Source organism: Alternaria novae-zelandiae (genome assembly GCF_023758075.1).
Source record: "Alternaria novae-zelandiae strain BMP 2774 chromosome Unknown scaffold_4, whole genome shotgun sequence".
Classification (NCBI taxonomy): domain Eukaryota; kingdom Fungi; phylum Ascomycota; class Dothideomycetes; order Pleosporales; family Pleosporaceae; genus Alternaria; species Alternaria novae-zelandiae.
This window is the reverse complement of record NW_026056964.1, coordinates 357,832-378,487: the sequence shown is the minus strand read 5'-3', so window position 1 is coordinate 378,487 and position 20,656 is coordinate 357,832. Positions and strand designations below refer to the sequence as shown.

Here is a 20,656-nt window from a genome sequence, read left to right as displayed (position 1 = left end):
GGGCAGGTTGGCAGATGGTCAGGCCAGTGCGATTGCGGCATCACACGCACGCTTTAAGTGTGACTTGCCCTCGTATGGAGCTGACTGCGCGCGCCACATGTCTGCGAAGGCTGATGATACCCAACGGGTTAGACGTGGGTCGCATTGCGGCTGAGCTGTGAGCGATTTGGTGATGGATGTGGAGTCGGACATGACCGGAAATTTGGCTGAAGCACCAGCACTGACCACTCTGCCATCCCGGAGTTCGTCTGTGTAGCTGACATTACATAGACCGCAACAAACACTATCTAGTCCACCGCGATGCCTTATATAATACTGGCCTGATATCGCTGTATGACTGCAGACGCATCTACATTGATGAGATATCTTCGCGTTTTTCTTTCCAATATCGCCCCGGTCACATCTTCGGCGCCATTTTAATGATCATGCAAAAGGTCTGCTGCCTGGGAACATCGATACGGGTGTCGTCAACAACGTGATCTGAAGAGGCTGCTCAAGTTCTTTGGACATGACTGTATATTTGCGCTGTGCCTATTCTTGACTCTGCCTGTAGCAGCTATTGACCACGCCATACTGAGGCTTATCCGATCAGATTACGCAGTTCGCTATCATCGTATACAAGTGAATAGCTAAACATGTCTACTGACTACACGAGAGTGAAACACGCAAACCGGACAATCTAGGGCTAATTTAGGCTCTAGGGCGTTTACCTTTTCCGTAGTCTGAGGTGCTACTTTTGTCTGCATTGAATCCGAAGAAGCTCTGCATGCTTTTTTGGTGAATGACGTGAATTGACTTATATGCGACTGCCTCGGAACAGACGACAGAGTGGATGCTCGCACAACGTGAATAAGTACAATCCAACAAACAGCACAAGGTGCCGTTAGCACAGATAATAACAATGCCATGAATGCGCAGACTTAAAGTTTGACGGATTGGTACAAGCGTACTGTGAGGAACTCTGACACGTCGAAATCCGGGGTATCGATAAGAAGTGGGGGTTTGCGGAGCGCAATATGGTTGAGCGATGGTTCGCATACGGCTAACAATTCGACATCGTCAGGGTCCAACTCTTTCGTAGTTGTGTTCTGCATCCGTCACGGGCCGTCGTAAGGGTCATGTTAGTAATCCTATGAACAGGGAACATACACGGCGACACCAGGGCGGTCAGATTCGGTATGTCATGCGCTATACTGACAAGTAGTCTCGGAAGATTTTACCGTCCCTAATACTTCTGGCATAGTACGGCGTGGTGCCGGTGATGGCTCGGCGGTGGTCTACAGGGTGGCGAGGGTACCAGAAACGCTTGCTGTCTCGACTTCGGCAGAATCGGGGAGGTAGTAGTCTGGAGCCTCCGCTTGTGGCCGTAGCGCGACGACTTGGCAGGGCTGTACGAATAGTGGCCGGCAAGGCTACCCCATCAGTAAGAGAACGCCCGTAGATTGAGCTAGAAGTCGTATGCCGTGGTGTTTTCAAAGGCCGCGGTGGAAGAATTGGCAGAATATGTGTTGTGAATGGCGTGGCTTGAAATGTGTGCTCTATTGTAAGGATGCTGACATGGCGGTCGGGTTGGATTAGTGCAGTCCCTGATCTTCAGCGCGCATTTCCCGCGGCTCCCAACCGTTGGCTGCAGGTCGTTGGCTACGGTGTCTTGTTGAAGAAGGCGGTCAGCGCGCCTTACCCAAACTCGCCACACATAGATGGCCTTTTGCAACGTGGGCTGCAACATGGGTCCAGCGGCGGCAAAGCTGCTGCCCGTCTACTGTGAAGAAATAGAAGAAGACACTTGCGGGGAGTGCTAGATAACTGGGGAAAATGCGGCGAGAAGGAAGATTTTGGCGTTGAATGGGATGCGAATTAGATCATAGGCAAATAATTGCCCAAGGCCTGGGCGGCGGCGCTGGTGTCGGGTTCCTCAGCGCGATAAGATCTGGCCCGTGCGGAAAAATCTCAAAGCGAGTCCACCATCCCACCAAACAACAAAGTGAATTTAAAGAGCCCGTCGAGCCTTCACAGCCGCCTCTCTCCACTCACACTCCCTTTCCCTTCTTTCTGTCGTTGTGCCCGGTAGCATAGAAAGGTTGCGAGTCAGATTCCTCGCGTTGATACCCCCCGGATAGATTCACTCTATCTTTTCGCGCCAAAAGTTTTTTAGGCCCCGCCAAAGTCCATATATAAGGACCACCCCACCTACCTCTTCCACCCTCTCTACACCTCCCCCCTCTACCTACACCGACAACATGGCGCCTGCTGCTTCGCATGATGCCAAGGACATCAAGTCCGAGAACTCCAAGTCGCTCAAAGCGCTTGAGGAGATGATGCAGAAGTTGACCGTGTCCAAGGCCCAGGACGAGATCAACGCCTCTGCTCAGGCCATCGCCACCTTCATCAACGGCGACATTGAGGAGGCTGACGCTCCCACCAAGTATGTTGGCCCTCTGCCCCTCCCCCGCCACAGTGCAGTCTCTAACAAACACGCAGGGCTGTCCAGGTGCTTAAGAAGCAACTCGCCAGCAAGAAGGATGCCGTCGCCCGCGAGCGCGCTCTCGATGCCATCCGTGCTATCGCCCAGCACTCGCACGTCTCCGCCTCGGTCGAGCCCTACCTCGTCTCCCTCCTGCCGGACGTGCTGGCCGCGGTCGGTGACAAGATGAGCGGCGTCAAGGTCGCTGCTCAGACCGCTGCCGAGTCCATCGTCATGGCCGCCAACCCCAACGCCGTCAAGGCCATCATCCCCCACATCATCAACTCGCTCGAGAACGCACAAAAGTGGCCCGAGAAGATGACCGACCTGAAGTGCATTGAGGCCCTCACCAAGAGCGCCCCTGCCCAGATGGCCTTCCGTGTCCCCGACCTGATTCCCGTCATCTCGGGAGCCATGTGGGACACCAAGCCTGAGGTCAAGAAGGCTGCCTACGGCACTATGGAGACTCTTTGCTCCTTGATCTCCAACAAGGATATCGAGCGCTTCATTCCCGAGCTCATCAAGTGTATCGCTAAGCCTGAGAACGTCCCCGAGACCGTTCACTTGCTCGGTGCCACCACTTTCGTCACTGATGTCCACGAGCCCACCCTCGCCATCATGGTTCCCCTGCTTGAGCGTGGTCTCGTCGAGCGCGAGACTGCCATCAAGCGTAAGTCTGCCGTCATTATTGACAACATGTGCAAGCTTGTCGAGGACCCCCAGATTGTCGCCGCTTTCTTGCCCCGTCTCATGCCCGCGCTTGAGAAGAACCACGACAACTTGGCTGACCCCGAGGCCCGTGAGAAGACCCGCCAGGGTCTTGACACCCTCATCCGTGTCGGTCACGTCGAGAACGGCAAGATCCCCGAGATCGAGAAGTCTGGTGACATCTCCACCATTGCCAACCACCTCAAGGCCGCTATCCCCTCCAGCATCAAGATCGATGACCGCTTCACCCCTGTCGTCAACTACGTTGGTGCCATTGGTGGTCAGCTGATCGACGAGAAGGACTACGAGCCTCTTAACTGGCAGGCTAACGCCGGTCCTTTCGTTGCCGTCCTTGTCGGTGACGAGAAGGCCAAGGAGGTTACTGAGGAGACCCGCAAGCGATCTCTCCCCGGTGCCGCCGCTGAGCGCGCCGTCGAGCCTGATGAGGAGGAGGGCGAGGATCTCTGCAACTGCACATTCAACTTGGCCTACGGTGCTAAGATCCTGCTCAACCAGACTCATCTCCGTCTCAAGCGTGGTCAGCGTTACGGTCTCCTCGGACCCAACGGTTCCGGAAAGACCACCCTCATGCGCGCTATCAACAACGAGCAGGTCGAGGGTTTCCCCAAGCAGAACGAGGTCAAGACCGTCTACGTCGAGCACGACTTGGACTCTGCTGACACTGAGATGACCGTTCTTGAGTGGACCATGGGTAAGCTCAAGTCCGTCGGTGTTGAGACCCCTGAGTCAGAGGTCAAGACCACCCTCAACGAGTTCGGTTTCACCGACGCCATGTACAACGGTACCATTGGTGCTCTCTCTGGTGGATGGAAGATGAAGCTCGCGCTTGCCCGTGCTGTCTTCGAGAAGCCCGACATTCTGCTGCTCGACGAGCCCACCAACCACTTGGACGTCAAGAACGTCAAGTGGCTCGAGGACTACCTCACCAGCTCCCCTTGCACATCCATTGTCATCTCTCACGACAGCAAGTTCTTGAACAACGTCATCCAGCACGTTATCCACTACGAGCGCTTCAAGCTTAAGCGCTACCGTGGTAACCTCGACGACTTCGTCAAGCGTGTGCCCTCTGCCAAGTCTTACCACGAGCTCGCTGCCTCCGATATGGAGTTCAAGTTCCCCGAGCCCGGTTTCCTTGAGGGTGTCAAGACCAAGGCCAAGGCCATTCTCCGTGCCACCAACATGAGCTTCCAGTACGAGGGTACCTCCAAGCCTCAGATTGAGGACATTACCTTCCAATGTTCGCTCGGATCCCGTATTGCCGTCATTGGCCCCAACGGTGCCGGAAAGTCCACCCTTGTCAACGTCCTGACTGGTGAGCTTGTCCCCACCAAGGGTGAGATCTACCACCACGAGAACATCCGTATTGCCTACATTAAGCAGCACGCTTTCGCCCATATCGACCACCACCTCGACAAGACTCCTTCCGAGTACATCCAATGGCGTTTCCAGACTGGTGAGGACCGTGAGACCATGGACCGTGCCAACAAGATCGTCACCGAGGAGGACGAGAAGGCCATGGACAAGATCTACAAGATCGAGGGTACCGAGCGTCGCGTCATCGGCATCAACTCCCGCAGGAAGTTCAAGAACTCCTACGAGTACGAGTGTTCGTTCGCTCTCGGAGAGAACGTCGGCATGAAGAACGAGCGCTGGACACCCATGATGTCTGCTGACAACGCCTGGATTCCTCGTTCCGAGATCATGGCTTCCCACGCCAAGATGGTTGCTGAGGTTGACCAGAAGGAGGCTCTTGCCAGCGGTCAGTTCCGTCCCCTTGTCCGCAAGGAGATTGAGGCCCACTGCGCCAACTTCGGTCTCGACGCTGAGCTTGTTTCTCACTCCCGTATGCGTGGTCTCTCCGGAGGTCAGCGTGTCAAGGTCGTTCTGTCTGCCTGCTCATGGCAGCGTCCTCACTTGATCGTTCTCGACGAGCCCACTAACTACCTGGACCGTGACTCTCTTGGTGCTCTCTCCAAGGCCATCAAGACCTTCGAGGGTGGTGTCATTATCATTACTCACTCCGCTGAGTTCACTGCCAACCTCACTGAGGAAGTCTGGGCTGTCATGGACGGTCGCATGACTCCTTCCGGTCACAACTGGGTGCAAGGTCAGGGTGCCGGTCCCCGTCTTGCCAAGGACGATGGTGAAGAAGAGGAGAAGGTATGTCATCACTCTACCCACTATATCGATTGATCATTGCTAACTTAACGCGCCAGTTTGATGCCATGGTCCGTGCTTTTCCCCGTCCCTGCTTCCTGTTTTCGACCAGATTCGACCCGCCCACTCCCCTGGCGGCCCCTTTGCACCCTACCCTTTCAGAACATATGCTAACTATGACAACAGGGCAACAAGATCGCATCTCAAAAGGTTAGGACCGACGAAGAAACGCGCAAGACACATATACTGACTTCCTCCACAGAAGAAAGCCAAGCTCACCTCCTCCGAGATGCGCAAGAAGAAGAAGGACCGCATGGCCCGCCGCAAGCGTGGCGAGGAGGTCTTCTCCGACGAGGACGAGTAAACGTATCGCCGCCCTTTTCGAAAAGTTTCCTTCCTTCGGTTTTGGTTTACGGCAGGAGAGTTCATGGGTTGCATGACAGGCTGAAACGATATCAGTCTATGAGTAATGTGTTCATGGTCGGCGTCACGGTACAAAAATTGCATGGTTGCTCTTCATCTGATTCCATCTCGTACAAGATAGAGAATAGATTCCCCCAACACTTCATATTTTTGCCCTCATTAATTCGTGACCTCGCATGTGGCCATGATTCTCACCGTTGTCTTCTGTCCAGCTTAAAATGAGTTAGAGATACCTAATGCTCATACGGAAATACCGACGACATCTTCCACAGCAGCTTCACATACGCATACTCGCAACTATTCGATCCGTTATTTGGTAGTAGTAGCTCTGATATGCCTGCGGCTGTAGCGACGACCCATGCTTAGTCACTCCCATCAAGGCATACTTTCTACCAGCTATGTAACAGGTCGATCGCCAACTACAAACCATTCATCAAACTAAGTGACGTCGCTCCAAAGATGCGATATGCTGACATTATGTCCTCACTGGATACAATTCTAATCGAGAGCAAAAGTAGTCAATACTTAGGTTGAACCGTATGCATGTTTGACGTTGGAGAGTAAGTATTTACTCGTATGTATGCGCCTCGGCGTATTGTCGGAAACACGTCCCATTATCCATATCATTTGACGCTACCACTATCGGTGGTAGTGCTCACTTTGCTATCAATGAGCTTAACATCCCAGGTGGTAGGGAAGTCCAAGGAAAATGGGATTGCAGCATACATGCTCGCTTTGAGCTTCACACGAAGTGTCATCTGGGCGCGAATACCTCTTGGGTGTATCATTCGAAAAGATTGAGCACTTTCAACGCTATCCAACGCTAGCGCTATTGTTCTGCGTCTAGCATTACCAATGATCAATCGAACTCTCTTACAATGCCTTCCTCGGACGCAACGAAAGGTTGCGGGCGGACGTTGAGATATGGCAAACGCTTTTGGGATTCACGTCCAAATCCGATGAGTATTCTCACAAGTTCCTTTGATCGGTGTGATGTTTTATGAAGGTGGTAAAAGGCCACTTGGAGGGCGATATGGCCATCACCAGTGTTGAGGGATACGTTGGTTGTTGTGATGTCGAAAGTTGTGGACTTTACATGCGAATACCTCCTGGGCACATGGCTCATCACGGCGTCATGACGGTTACTGGGGATGTGGTTGCCACTATACACTGCTTGGATTTTCACTTTGAAAGAGAAGTATGTAGTCGACAACCAGGTGATTGACTTATGGAAGGAGGGTGTACATGAACGACATGTTGGATTAGATCTAGACTAAATGTCTGGAAACGCTTTCAGCTTGCGCTATTGAAATACACCATTGCACATTAAGTACCTTATGATACAGTTTTCACACCGGGCATTCCACAGCGTACCAGGTGAAGGGTCCATTTGGTGCAGGAGTAAAAGCCTGCTCAAATGTCGGAGCAGTGAAGCCCAACGCTAACGTGCAAACCCTAGTTGCGGGGTTGAAAGCATAGACACGACAGGTACGGCCTGCGAGATTATAGTTCTGGCACCTTATCTTGCAAGTGGCCTGTGTCTGCCCGGCAATGTTGGTGTAGACAACGCCCGGTCTTGGACTACCGGTAACGCCACAGGTAGGTTGTGGCTCCGGCGTTGGGGTGGGTGTGGGTGTAGGAGTGGGAGTAGGCGTAGGTGTAGGCGTAGGCGTAGGCGTAGGCGTAGGCGTAGGCGTGGGGGTCGAAGTCTCGGTCGAGGTGCTGGTCTCGGTACTGGTCTCGGTTGAGGTCGATGTACTGGACGAAGTCGAGGTAGAGCTGACAATAGCATCTGTGCTAGTCGAAGATGAGGTAGTCGTCGTTTCAACAATCGAAGAGGGCGACGGGGTCGAACTCGTTGACGAACTGCTCGGCTGCACGGTGTTGGAGACAATGTAGACAGCTTTTGTTGATCAGCAAAAGTTACGCAACTCAGCTCAGTTCACATACCATCAACACCGTCATTCGAAGAACCACCGTTCTTTGTGCTCTTGAGATAGCAGGTACCATCACGTTTGCCACCAACGAACGAAGCGGCCACGCACTGCGCATCGCCTGCGCAAGCTTGCGTGCAAGCTTGGAGATTTGCTGCGTACTGGTTGGCGAAATCACCTCCGTAGAAGTCAACTCCGCAACTAAGTGTCAGAGTGCGCGAGCCATCAGTGTAAGAGCAGCCGTTGTTTTCCGGGCACGTAAAACTGGCAGGACACACTTGGGGGGCATCCGGCGCTGGGGTAGGCGTTGTTGAGGTATCTCTAGAGATCACAGCTACTCCGATGACATTGGCACTAATGACTGAGTCAGTTGGAAGTCGATTACAAAGTAGGGATGGCATACTTGGGCTGAGCCGCATTGAGTGTGTTTTTGAGGTAGCAGTTGCCATCCACGTAGCTTGCAGCGTTGCATCCTGTGGTCGTGGAGCATACCCGAATGCAACTTGCCAAGCTTGATGTCTAAGAAACGGTGAGCGTTGAGTACGAGACAGCTTATTGTGGAGTCATGCTTACCTGTGCTAACTGCAAATCGCCACCATAGTAGTCAGTCGCACAGCTGACTTGAAGAGTGGCTCCGTTCAAGGTGATTGAGCATTGGTCGTCCTGGGGGCAGGTGGGTGATGATGGACAGGTCGAGGCGGCTCGCAATGCAAGCGCGATTGCGCGAAGGGCAGGTGCCATCTTGAAATGAAGTTCTGGAGAGGATGGAATGTGAATCTGGTGAAGCACAAAAGCAGCGTGCTTGACAGCTTTATACACTTTCAACGTTAGTTGCCATGGTCTGGACGCAAGGGAAAACCGCCGAGCGAGGAAGCAATGCGTCCATAAACAACGATAGAGTACGCCTTTGGCTCGATAGGGCCGGGCTTTGGTCCGGGCTGGTCATTGAGATGGAACTCGAATGCGCCCACGAAAAACCTTTGAAGGACCTCAGCTTCGAATGTTCAGCCTCAAAATACCATTTAGGTCTGCGGCTTGATACTCTTCTCAAAAAAGCACCGGTAATGCGCCGCATCGTGTGTATGAGGCTAGCGCTAAGAGCGGGAGGTAGAATCTGGGGTTAGTCCAGGGGATCGGCTGCAGCCCAGACCGAGGTCGAGGCTAGAGATGTAGACCACGGACACAAAGACGAACCTAGATAGAGTGCTGGAGTTTCTAGCATGATGAATCTGGATTTGCGGGATGCGGAGTCGCCGATGAAGCTTCGTTGTTCTCCGGCTTGCGCAGGAGTCGAGCATTACGAAGGAACTCGTTTTGATCTTGACGCCCATGCCCCACGCTAGATTTAGGTGTTAATACAAACGAACTTCTTCATGAACTCGCGTGCCATGTACTAGGACGATGCAGGTGAAGATCGTTTGATCAGATCAAAGATGACGCGACGCGTAAGAAAGAAACGGATAACGCTGAAGTCTGCAAACTGGGTATCGAACCACCATACCATCAACCCCCTCACCTCCCCATCAAAATATAGCAACAGCATTAGGCAAACTCCCCACACCCCCCGGCACATCCACCGGTTTACTAACAACCAAAAACTCCCACCGTCCCCTCCCCTTGCACATCCCCGCCAACCCCTCCAAATCCCAAAGCTCACCAATCGGCATCCCCCACATACTCAACATACACGCATGCAAACTCCCTTCAAAACTCTGCGGCGGCCAGACCTCAAAATTCGCATTGTCAGTCGCGGCAGCCGCGAAGTAGTTGTTGTACAGAAAGTCTTTCATGGCATCGTCGGCGGCGAGACCGGCGTAGAAATGTTGGTCGTGGGGGAGGGTGCTGCGGGAGGATTTCTCGGAGGGGGAGAGGGAAGTGTAGGTGGAGAGCCAGCCGGTGCGGATGAGGAGGATGTCGCCGGTTTGGAAGGATGTGCCTTGGGATTGAGCACATGCAAGAAGATCGTCTGCTGTGATGGCGTGTTTGGTGAAGGGGTCGTATCCCTTCCCCGTTTTCTGAGACCAGGCGTATACGTCAAGGAGGACGCCGCGGCCAATGATACCCTTTTTGGCCCACGCGTCAATGCCGAGTTTACGGGAGCGCTCAGGTGCTGCGTCGCCGTCTTCACCGTCGTCGTCTACATCCGCCATGATCTCATGTGAGAGAACGCCGTTGTAGTGGCATTCATATTTCGGATGTGCAAAGTGGCGGAAACCGTCCCATTGCGAACTGCTCTGCGTGTTGAATGCTAGTTCATCGTCGAAGGCGCCTGGGGCAATGGTTTTGATGCGGTGTTTTAGGCCTTTTCGTCCGAAGAAGGCTGGGCCGGGGACGTTCAAGGGGAGGTCTAGTGAGACTGATTCTCCTGTTTTGACATTCTCTTGTGTAGTTTTCACTGTTCGCTCGGGGGTGAGGAGATTCAAGCGACCGAGTTCATCGTGGCCGCCCCAGAACCACGCGTTGTCTTTTGGGGTGCCGGCGATGTGTGGTAAGGCTGAGCGTTTGGGGAAGTTTGATGCGTCACCGTTGGGATTTAGCCTCATTTTGAAGGGATGATTGGTAGCGAGATACGTTCTTGGGGACGGTGATCTTGTGTTAGGAATTGCTTTAGATGGACATAGTCGTTTTTGAGATGGCGGTCAATGTATTACGAGTGACGTCAAGTAATCGTCGTGCATGCATGCTCGCGTGTCCCCGCGCCCCACCCTACTCTTTAACCATATTCAGCTTTTGATAAAAGTTCGAAGGAAATGGTGTAGAGACTGCGAGGAAGTGAAGACGATTAAAGTGTATACACCTCGATTGAATATCTGACGTGCATTTCGTCCCACCAGCTACCAGACCAGTCAAATGCGCACCAGTCGTTTCGCGCACGCTCATTCCGTAGACGGGTTGTTGTGTCGCGTGCTATCGAAACACCTTGTTCGCTTCGTCCTCTCTGTCAGCGCCGCTTGGGCCGGTCTTGTCGGTGAACGACCCGTATATGCATAGCTGGTTTCTTGACCTATCGCCTGCAGAAGCCAGGAAGCCAGAGTTTAGCCATGGTCGGCTTTGACGGTCACCCAACTCTTCCACGCGGCACTTTCATCTCCCGTACCGTCTCTCCTCACCTCTCTCACTACCACATTTCCAGCCTGCCTTACGTTGCCTTACAAACCTTCTTATGTCCCTTCCAGTCCACCTTCTGACACTCCTGCGAGCAATACCTCGCCTTCTTACACTTGCCACAAGCCGAGAAGACCTTCCCGTCCTTCGGGCTCCTCCCGCAGTTCGTGCAATCCCCCTCTTTCCTGGGCCCTCTCCCCTTCTTGAGAACCGCAGCCATAGCCGGTACCTTCATGTTCATCATCTCAACCAAAGTCTTGATACTCATGCCATCCGTGTCCTTGCTGTCAACGTCGCCGCCATGCTCAACGTACCACTTCAGCATCTGCACGTTCTTGCTCGTGTCGCCGTGGATATCGGCTTGGGCGATCTCTGAACCTGGGGTAGCACCGAAGCGGTTCTTCGTGTTGACGGAACCGCCAGCATCGAAGAGGATCTGCGCGAATTCGGGTTGCACGTAGGGTTTTGTGGATATGGCCCAGAAGAGGGCGGTGCTGCCCACGACGTCCTTGCCATCGACTGGCACTTTGAGATCATTGGCTAGATACTTCACGACGCCCAGTAATTCTTGCTTCTTGTTTGGCATCATGTGCAGCGCTGGCAAGAGTACATTGTAGATGGGTGTTTTCGTGGGGCCCCATCGTTTGGCGAAGAGATCCTTCCTGAGCGTCTCGCGAGCTTCCTCGGTGCCCCCGAGCTGTTTGATCATCATCTCCACGTAGTTTTGTAGTGCGTCGAATTCTTGATTGAAGATAGCGAGGAGGGTCTGGCCGACTGGGTCCTTGAGGTCACGACTGGGCACCGTGGGGTTGTTGTGGCTCCAGCCGCGAAGTTCCATGCCGTCCATGCCAGCGAGCTGGTCATCGGAATTGATCATGTCTTCCATCGTACTTGACACTGCACATTAGCAACTCATTGGAGCTTCAAAGGTGTTGCGCTAAATACCGGCTTGACCGCCCTTGCATGTTCTGCAACATTTGCATGAACTGAGCCGACATGTTGTATGTTGTTCAATTGGTAGACTGGAGTAAAGTTCGTGTGGGTGCAGTCGTGTGAGAGTGATGTTGAATGGCAGGATGTTGGGACGGAGGGGTGACGGCGTGGCCCTTTCGCGCTTGGAGCTATCGATAGCACACGCGACTTCACGTGTTTCATCAACAACGCGCAGTGGCGGCGGGTCTAACAGCTGAAGCATTTGGAGCGTCTTGTCTGCACCCGGGTCACTACTTCTCAAAGGCGATCAAGTTAGGGCACCAATTTTGACATAGGTATATATTGGGTAACGATGAAGCGTAGCAGCTCCAATGAAACAGACATTCCGATAAACGCCGGTCTCGAACTCCGCATCCAGATGCAAAGTGTGTCCAGCTCGCCAGGGTGGAAGGTATCGTATATCCAAACGCCAATGAACATACAGGTATCACCAGATTCACGTCCTCAGACCCAGTCACATTCCGTGTTCTATCCCAACAAGTATCTACTTCTTCAATGCGGCGTCGTAAAGGCTGACAAGTATGCCAACCAGTGAGCCAATTTGCAGCCCATAGTATCCTCCTGGGACATTGTTTCCTACGCGCGCAACCGCGTACTCGGAGAAGGGACCCCACGCACTTGGCGCAAATGCCATGTTGACAGTTTCCCGGTAGGCATTGTACGACAGGACTGCCCGCGCAATGTTGAAGATGAGCGGGTCAGCGGGATATTGGCGCTCGGAAGACTTTCGCGAGGTGTTGGAGCGGAGGGTCAAGTTGAAGAAGTAGGAGAACATCAGCGGTAGCACCCAGCTCGTAAGCGACCAGAGGGTAGCTGGTGCCCACCACTCAGCTGAGAGCAGCGCCCAGAAGTTAGGTCCTCGAACGTCTTGGCTGCTCGTGTATGAGCCCAAGGCGGCGGGCGTAGCGAATAACGGAGTGGTGTCGAGCGTGTTGTACTGTAGTCCTACAGCTTCGACAAGCAGAATGATAGTTTGGATGGTAGCGACCGAGCTTGCGTTTTCTCGAACGAACTCCTTCAGCTCATCGATCCTGGTCCTGTCCCACAGCTCGACAGCCTTTGTCTGTACTACTTGGAAAGACTGGTCGGCGACCTCAGCGAGTTGGGCAGGCGATGCGGGAATGTCCACTTGATTGTACAGCTCGGAAACGCGACGAGAGACGGCCTTGGGTTCGGCTTGAGCGACCACCTCGGAAACGCGACGGGACATGGCCTTAGGTTCGGCTTCAGCGACCATCTCGGAAACACGTCGAGCCACGGATCTCGGCTTTGGTGTGCGCGCGACAACGCTACGGATTTCAGGTGTGATGACGGGGGTAGACTCTGGACTGCGCGTTTGTTAGCCTCATCGCGTCGCGCGTCGCGTTTCCAAGTTTGACATACGAAGGGTCTTTGTTAAGGGTTCGGCGGCGCGTCGTCTTGGTGATGAAGGGTTCTGGCGAAGATTTTTCGCGCTTTACTGGCGACCCATTGCGCCCGTAGTAGTCGCTAAACTCGGGGAGTTTGGCAAAGGTGCTCTCATTGGAGTTGAGATGGCTCTCAAGCAGGTCCACGAGATCATCTTTCAAGAGGCCATCTGCACTGCAAACGACTTGTTAGTATCGCATACACGCGCAGGATCAAATCCAGCCTACTCGGGAAGTCTAGCCTTCTGCGCAAGGTCGATCAAGTCAGCTTTGCGCTTCCTCTGAAGCCAAGAGTGAGACATGGTGAGTGGTATAGATCAGGTCGCGTGAAGCTTGCGATCAAAATGAACCAAGAATGCAAGCAGAAAAAGCGTCGTGGGCGAAAAAGGTGGGGGCGGTGTGGTGTTGATCGGATGCAGAGAGACTCTGGATGTAAACACGATGGCTGGGGCTCACGTGGGTCATCTGGGCGCTAACTGTTGCAGGGCTTAGCCTACAAAATACATTGATCTGCAGCAACACCACGCTGTCTCTGAGCAAGATGCGTTGTCTGCAGTCGTTTTGGTGGCATTCGCATAGGTATAGCTTAGGTAGTCTTAACTGCATCAAGCCGTCGTCTGGTCCCCGTGCTTCTGATAGCTGATAGCCAGGGCTTGCAGGGATGTGGCTGCGCAGTCCCGGTCTTGGCCGAAATTTTCCAGACGCAACATCATCGCACGGCCGCAGTGGCAGCAACGTCACTCTTTGAAGATACCCTTGCACATATCAAACTTCTCTATACTCGTCTTTCTTCACTACAACACCCATAAATCTACACCCAGTGCACCGCTGCCATCGAAGCGCTCATGGTACTTGCCCGCGTGGCCAACTTCTTCACAAACGGAGACTCTACCACCAACCTGACCGACGGTAGCCGGAGACATGGCCCAAGCACAGCACACGCAGTGGAACTTCCCATGGAGGATACCAAGCGGGGAGCCCTGGAGGACGAGATAGATGAGGAAGCAGCGCGGCCGCCATACCTACATGTGAGGATGCCTAGTCTGCAGAGATGAGGGATGCCAATTGATCACAAACAGGCAATGCTGGCAGGAGGAATAGGAGGCACTACAGGCGACATGTTGATGCATTCGCTGGATACAGTCAAGACGCGACAACAGGGCGACCCGCACATGCCCCCCAAGTACACATCCATGGGCAACACATACTACACCATATGGCGGCAAGAGGGCTTCCGGAAAGGATTGTACGGAGGAGTGAAGCCAGCGTTTCTTGGGTCATTCTCGGGCACTGTGTGCTTCTTTGGAGCATACGAGTGGACCAAGCGGACCATGATTGACTATGGAGTTGCGCCCTCGGTCGCATACTTCTCAGCCGGTACACCTCCCTACAGATCAACACAGCCCCGCCATGTACTGACAAACGTCTAGGTTTGCTCGCTGATCTCGCTGCTGCCCCTGCATACGTCCCCTCTGAAGTCCTTAAGACTCGCCTCCAATTACAAGGCCGCTACAACAACCCCTACTTCAACTCAGGCTACAACTACCGCGGAACCATCGACGCCGCGCGAACAATAGCCAGGGTGGAAGGCTACAGCGCCCTCTTCCACGGCTATAAGGCCACGCTCTGGCGCGACCTCCCCTTCTCAGCACTACAATTTGCCTTTTACGAAGAAGAGCGGGACTGGGCCAAGAAGTACATGGGCTCAAACAACATTGGATTGCCGCTAGAAATCGCAACCGCAGCCACCGCAGGCGGCATGGCAGGCGTCATAACAACCCCTCTCGACGTAGTAAAGACGCGCATCCAAACCCAACACAACGGCCCATCTCCCGCCTCTCCACCCGCATCCAAAGCACCACTGTCGCCCGCCGCGGCCTCGAAACACTCCACCCCCTCGCAAACAACTAAGACGAAATCCACGCAAAGTAGACCGATCTCCACATCTTCCCCTTCCACAACTCTCAAAGCCCACGGCGCCGCTACTCTCGACACGTCTTCCGTCATGACTGGCCTGAAGATAATATACAAAACAGAAGGGATAGCCGGGTGGTTCAGAGGCGTCGGACCGCGCGCCGTCTGGACGAGTGTGCAATCAGGGACCATGTTGGTACTGTACCAAACGCTACTACGGTATTTCGAGCAACATCCGCTGTCTGGCGGCGGAGATGTGTAAACGTATTTGTACGATTTGTAAGAATAAAGGAAGGAAGCGGGAGATAACAGCATGATTGAGGACGCGGATATGGAGGGTTTGTAGATACGATGCATTCAGCGGCGTTTACTTGTAGATATACGTGTCGCTGTGAGCATAGCGCCACTTTGAAGCGATAGAATAGTGCTTTATCAAGACATTTACACTCACAGTTACCTAGACTCTTCATGCACTGACCCTGCCCCTCCCCCTTCTCCGCCAAAGGCATTTTTCGATCCGTAACTTCATTCAACATCCCCTCGTCCCATCTTCGCACATATCCATCACTCCTCTTCCGTATCCGACATCGCTCTAGCCTCCTCCTCCTCCCTCACCTCCTTCTCCCTCCTCTCATCCTCCCTCTCCCTCCTCTCATCCTCCCTCTCCCTCCTCTCATCCTCCTTCTCCCTCCTATCCAGCTCCTTGTCCCTCCTCTCCGCCTTCTCCACCTGCCACCTCACAAAGCCAACGAGGTTAGGATAAGGTACATGCCTCGGCCAATTGCGTCGCAGCACGCTCGTTGCATCCTCGAGCTGCTCAAGTTGTTCTTCATCGAACGTGGCCACGAGGTCGTCCCACGCGGATGGCTGTATTGAGGGATCGTGGCGCGCGCGGAAGAAGAGGTCGAGGGCGGCTTCGACGGCGGAGCGAGGCGAGGCTGTGGGTATGGACATGTTGTTGAGGGGTGTGTTGGAGTGTGTGCGGTGTATGGATGCTTGGATACTTAATGCTGAAGCGGATGTTGAAAAAAGTGTAAGAAGCATCGTTAAGGAAGCGGCACGGAAAGGCAGATTTTGTACTTGCATGCATTCAAGTTCGTCGGTTCAACGTTCGACTTCAAGATCAAATACGTGAACGCATTACACCCACGCACGGCTTCCATAACGTCATCAACAATCTTGAATATATTCCCCATCACATACCAATCTCCCTCCCCCGTCCACCCAACCCCCAACACCCATCTACCTCCCCCTCCTCTCCTCCTCCGCCCCACCAGCACCCCCACCACCCGCAAGCGTCCCCCTCTTAACCCTCCTAAAGCAAGCAAACTGCACCTTGGTCCCCTCCCTCAACCTCTTCAAGCTCACCCTCAAGCTGCCCAACTCCTCCTGCAGCCTCACTCTCGCCGCATTATCCGTCTTCTGATCCAGCACCTGGTAGATATCCGTCTGGATCTGCGATGCCTTCTCTGTGGTGTACGAGGCGAGTGTTTGTGCCATGAACTCCACGTCGAGGGTCGCTTGCATGAGTTGCGGGAGGGAGATGGTGGGGAGGTTGGCGGATTGGAAGGTCGTTATGAGGGAGGTTGTTGTGGCTTCGAATAGGGAGCGCAGGATGCGTGGGGTTAGGGGTGCGGATGTCGTGGATGACTCGGTGTGCACGATTACGAGATCTAGGAGTACGGTGAAGACGTAGGGGCTTGGGTCGCGGTCTGCGACGCTTTTGCGGTTGTCGGGAGGAGGTGCCCAGGTGGGGCTGAAGATGCCGGATTCGATTGTGGAGTGGATCTTTGTGGCGTGGGGTTTTGTGTAGGAGCGGAAGAGTTGGGCGTCGAGTTGGGAGAGGACGTCGCGGATGCGGTTTGTTTCGTCGGTTAGTTGGACGCTGAAGAGGGTTTCGAAGAGGGTGAGGAGTTGGGGCGTTATTTCGGACTGGAAGGCGGACATGTTGGCGAGGGTTAGGAGGAGGCGGATGGACTGGAAGCTGTCAGTGGAGATAGTCGGAAGCGTGACATGTGTATTTACCTTCTTGTTGGCATCGACCCTACCCCAGTCGTTACCATTCTGATCATCTTGCTCGTCGATGGTCAGATCATCACTCTTGATCTCAAACTCAGCACCCAAGGCCTGTCTACCTCGCTCCGCACATTCGACCATCCCACTGAGCGTTCTGTACAAGCTGGTGACGAACTGACTTCTAACCATCTGCAGCAGCTTATTGCTCGGTGGTACAACAACGTCCACTCTCGTCTTGCTCGATGCTTCAACATAGAGTATTTTTTGCAGGTTGTTGAGCAGAAAGCTTTGTACTGCAAGGAAACGTTGGGGTAGGTTCGTGGTATCTTTGCGGTCGACATGACGAGTCCAGTCTTCCAACACTTTCAACTTCTCGGCATCCGTGTTCCAAGCTGCACATACAGCTTGAATGCAGCGCTCACGGACACCACCAAGGAGCAAGCGCAGCGCTTCGTCGATGCGGCCGCTACCTCCAGACTCGGGAACTTGAAGCGATGCCAGTTCGTTGGCTGCGGTACCAATCAAGACCAGCATCTTGGATAGATAATGAGATCCAGAAAGCGCATTCGCGTTAGGGGGCCAGAAGGCGTACTTCTCCCAAGATTCACCGCGACTAGGTGATGGTGGCGGTGCTTTCGCAGGATCGAACCTAGACCTCGACGCTGACATGGGACTCAATGCTGCGCTCAATGGTGTTCCTGGTGTGGTTGGTGTCGGGCTCATAGGCAGTGGTGACATTAGCATCGATACGTCCTCAATGGGAGGATCTGAGAAGAACGAGAACAGATGGTCTCGCAGGATGCTGATGAGTTCGGTCGTACCTCTCTCAAGCTCAGCTTTATTCTCACTACTGAGCCGGTGGTGAACGGACGATTGATTGTGATGGCCTGTTGGTAAGTTCCGTTGCGCGCGACCGGAGAGGAACGACTGGACAATCTCCCAGTATTCAACTAGTTCAGCAAGCAACCCAGATTTGTTTGAGAGTAGGGTCGTCATCGAGGCATATACATGTTCCCAGAACTCCGTCACCTTTGGTGTGTCAAGCTTCGAAGGCTCAGCGCTGACGTTGGTGCTAGTAGGGACTGATCGCAGATGCTTTTGCAGCATGCGCATGCTCGGCTTCTCGCCGTTCGCCAGATGACGGCGAAGGATCTCGATCTCAACAAGCGAGTGTTGGCACTTGGAGTTGAGCTGGAATTTAAGGTGTTCGTAGCGTGAGAGCAACCACACCCAAATCGGGTTCTCCTCCACACCCAGCTCGAGCATGATTGAGATGATGCTCAAATACTCATCTGACTTGGTGTCTTCGGTTCCAGTCTGCAGGTGCGTGAAATGCGCTGCAGTCAGGCGTTTCCAGGATTCGCGCTTGAACCGCTCAATCTGCCGCTCGACGTCTGACCACATCCTAGCCGTCACAATGACTTGATGTATCTCGGCATCGGTCAGCGGCCTCTGGGTAGACGTTGCCTGTTCTACAATGTATCGAGCTTCGTCTGCGTATTTCCTCGCGCGCTTGTATTCTTCGGTGATTGTCTCGTGGTCCTTCCGGCGTATGGCATCTTGGATGGCTGATCCTACTTCGAACAGACCCCGATGGTGCTCCACAGACTCCATGATGGACTTTAATGTCTCTTCCCGCTCGCGTCCGTTCAACGCTGGGCCCCAGACTTCTTCCGCTTTCACTGCAACCTCGGTCAGCGGGACCTTGATTCCGTGTACACCGTATTCGCTCTCCTTGACGAGCGCATTCTTCCTCTTCTCCGCAGGCACCGCGTCGACCATGCCTGGTGTCAGAGATGCGCTTGTCTTTCGGCCAGAGAAACTCGATCGAGCCCTGGGTCTGCCGGTGCCAGGTTGAAGATCCTTGTTGGGCGCTTCCACCTGCTCCTTCCCTTGGTCCCGCATCTCATTGTATACTCGGTCAATGGTAGCTTTGGCGCCTACGAAGCGATCGAAGTTGGATTCGACGAGGACTTTGAGCGAAGCAGACTTCTTCTCAATCGAACGGGAAAGGAAGTCAAGACCGGCGAGGAGGGAGTCGGTAGAGGCTTCATTGTGGACTTGCGAAAGGAAGAGGGAGGGCGAAAAGGTGGTGGAGCTCAAGAGGAAGCGATTGCCTGTGTGCCCATTAGACAGGCCTTGTGTATATTGCTATATGACTGGGACGTACGCAGCTTGATGTCATCCTCGACCTGAATGTTCTTCGCCCGCAGCACCTGCACTACACTGGGGTACATGCCCAACGGGTCCTGTTCATCCTTCTGGACCAACGTCTCTACGCCATCTTTCGAGCGCTCTGCTCCCGGAACCTGCCGCGAGAATCTTGCACTGGGCTCTAACACAGAGTATCGTGATTTGGACCGCCGTATCGATTGTTTCGTGGCTTTGGGTATGGGCTCGTCGAACGTATCCTCTTCGTCGGCTTCGTCCTTCTCCTGCGGCCAGGTTGCGGGGTACAGTGTCGTGAGATTGTACTTGTTCAGAATCTCGGTTTCTATAGAGGAACTCATCGCAGCTATCGCAAGCGCTGTCCGATCACGATCTCTAGAAATGTGGTGGTACGACCTTGGAATGCTGCGTGTCGCAAGTGGCAGCTCGCTGAGACGCGGTTGCGACCGCCAATCAGGCGCGCCGAGGTCTTGGCGGAAGGTGGGCCAGCCACAGCGAGCTTGACCTGCATCTCCCAACATCACGAACGACGTTTTTGACTACGATTAGAGCCTAACCATCACATCAACCCGCCACACATCATTTTTTGTCGTCGTCAATGTTCATTAGTAGCCCTAGGCATAAGATCTGGTGTAGCCATGCAGCCATCACAGTCCACCGCTCATCATCGTATGGTGATCCATCAAAGTAATGTATTCATCAACTCCGACTTGATAGTCTACCAAGATCAAGGTACTTGCCTCTTGGATGGCTACGATTTCATGAATATCTGAAATGTTCTCGCCATTCATACGCTTATGTGTTGGATATATGAATTCACCACCATAGCGACATTACCCATCTCACAAGATGTATTAGGCACTGGCTTTGAGATGCCAGTATCGTCTCTCACCAGTGAGCTTACCATGTACCGCGCCTTTGCCTGACCTCTCTCCACATGGCGAATCTCTAGCGTCTAGTCTCACAGTAGGCCACTCTCATAGTATATAACGAGCTCTTTCTACTTATCTAACCTCCATCGCTTTTGTTAACGCCCTCTACTTTCCGTCGTTCAGTAACACATCTTCCCAAGTCAACACGACCTACAACATCAGTCACCAAGGCTCAGCACGAACCCTTCACAAGGCCACTGACACCATAAGATGACTCTTCCTCAAGATCCCAAGGAGAGGGCCACCACTACATCCTTACTTCATGGATCTCTTCGTCTGTAAGCGTGCTATACCTCCCCGTTCTTGGACGTTAACCAGCTAACATCTATAAGCAACTTCAGTGGGGAGTCAGCACGCGAACGCGCCGCCATAACCAATCGCCCAAACAAAGTCTACAGGTGGTCCCACGAGAAG

The 20,656-nt window shown here is 53.6% G+C and overlaps 7 protein-coding genes across 7 annotated transcripts; 2 read left to right on the top strand and 5 right to left on the bottom strand.

The window, feature by feature from the left end:
- Window positions 1–2,240: 2,240 nt before the first annotated feature.
- CEF3 (translation elongation factor EF-3) lies at window positions 2,241–5,714 on the top strand (the record flags this gene model as incomplete). Its single annotated transcript, XM_049396294.1, has 3 exons — window positions 2,241–2,425; window positions 2,482–5,353; window positions 5,613–5,714. The coding sequence occupies 3 exons, from the start codon at window positions 2,241–2,243 to the stop codon at window positions 5,712–5,714; spliced, it is 3,159 nt and encodes a 1,052-aa protein (XP_049257642.1).
- A 3,516-nt stretch (window positions 5,715–9,230) lies between these two features.
- J4E88_002633 (uncharacterized protein) lies at window positions 9,231–10,250 on the bottom strand (the record flags this gene model as incomplete). The annotated part of the gene is made up of 1 exon (XM_049396293.1): window positions 9,231–10,250. One exon carries the CDS (start codon window positions 10,248–10,250, stop codon window positions 9,231–9,233), a length of 1,020 nt encoding a protein of 339 aa, XP_049257641.1.
- A 596-nt stretch (window positions 10,251–10,846) lies between these two features.
- J4E88_002632 (uncharacterized protein) lies at window positions 10,847–11,728 on the bottom strand (the record flags this gene model as incomplete). Its single annotated transcript, XM_049396292.1, is given in 2 exon segments — window positions 10,847–11,709; window positions 11,725–11,728. 2 exon segments carry the CDS (start codon window positions 11,726–11,728, stop codon window positions 10,847–10,849), a joined length of 867 nt encoding a protein of 288 aa, XP_049257640.1.
- A 561-nt stretch (window positions 11,729–12,289) lies between these two features.
- On the bottom strand, window positions 12,290–13,513 carry J4E88_002631 (uncharacterized protein; the record flags this gene model as incomplete). The annotated part of the gene is made up of 3 exons (XM_049396291.1): window positions 12,290–13,133; window positions 13,189–13,386; window positions 13,440–13,513. 3 exons carry the CDS (start codon window positions 13,511–13,513, stop codon window positions 12,290–12,292), a joined length of 1,116 nt encoding a protein of 371 aa, XP_049257639.1.
- A 543-nt stretch (window positions 13,514–14,056) lies between these two features.
- J4E88_002630 (uncharacterized protein) lies at window positions 14,057–15,387 on the top strand (the record flags this gene model as incomplete). Its single annotated transcript, XM_049396290.1, has 3 exons — window positions 14,057–14,239; window positions 14,291–14,588; window positions 14,642–15,387. The coding sequence occupies 3 exons, from the start codon at window positions 14,057–14,059 to the stop codon at window positions 15,385–15,387; spliced, it is 1,227 nt and encodes a 408-aa protein (XP_049257638.1).
- Window positions 15,388–15,689: 302 nt separating this feature from the next.
- J4E88_002629 (uncharacterized protein) lies at window positions 15,690–16,079 on the bottom strand (the record flags this gene model as incomplete). Its single annotated transcript, XM_049396289.1, has 1 exon — window positions 15,690–16,079. The coding sequence occupies one exon, from the start codon at window positions 16,077–16,079 to the stop codon at window positions 15,690–15,692; it is 390 nt and encodes a 129-aa protein (XP_049257637.1).
- A 288-nt stretch (window positions 16,080–16,367) lies between these two features.
- Window positions 16,368–19,651, bottom strand: J4E88_002628 (uncharacterized protein; the record flags this gene model as incomplete). Its single annotated transcript, XM_049396288.1, has 2 exons — window positions 16,368–19,258; window positions 19,312–19,651. The coding sequence occupies 2 exons, from the start codon at window positions 19,649–19,651 to the stop codon at window positions 16,368–16,370; spliced, it is 3,231 nt and encodes a 1,076-aa protein (XP_049257636.1).
- Window positions 19,652–20,656: the final 1,005 nt, after the last annotated feature.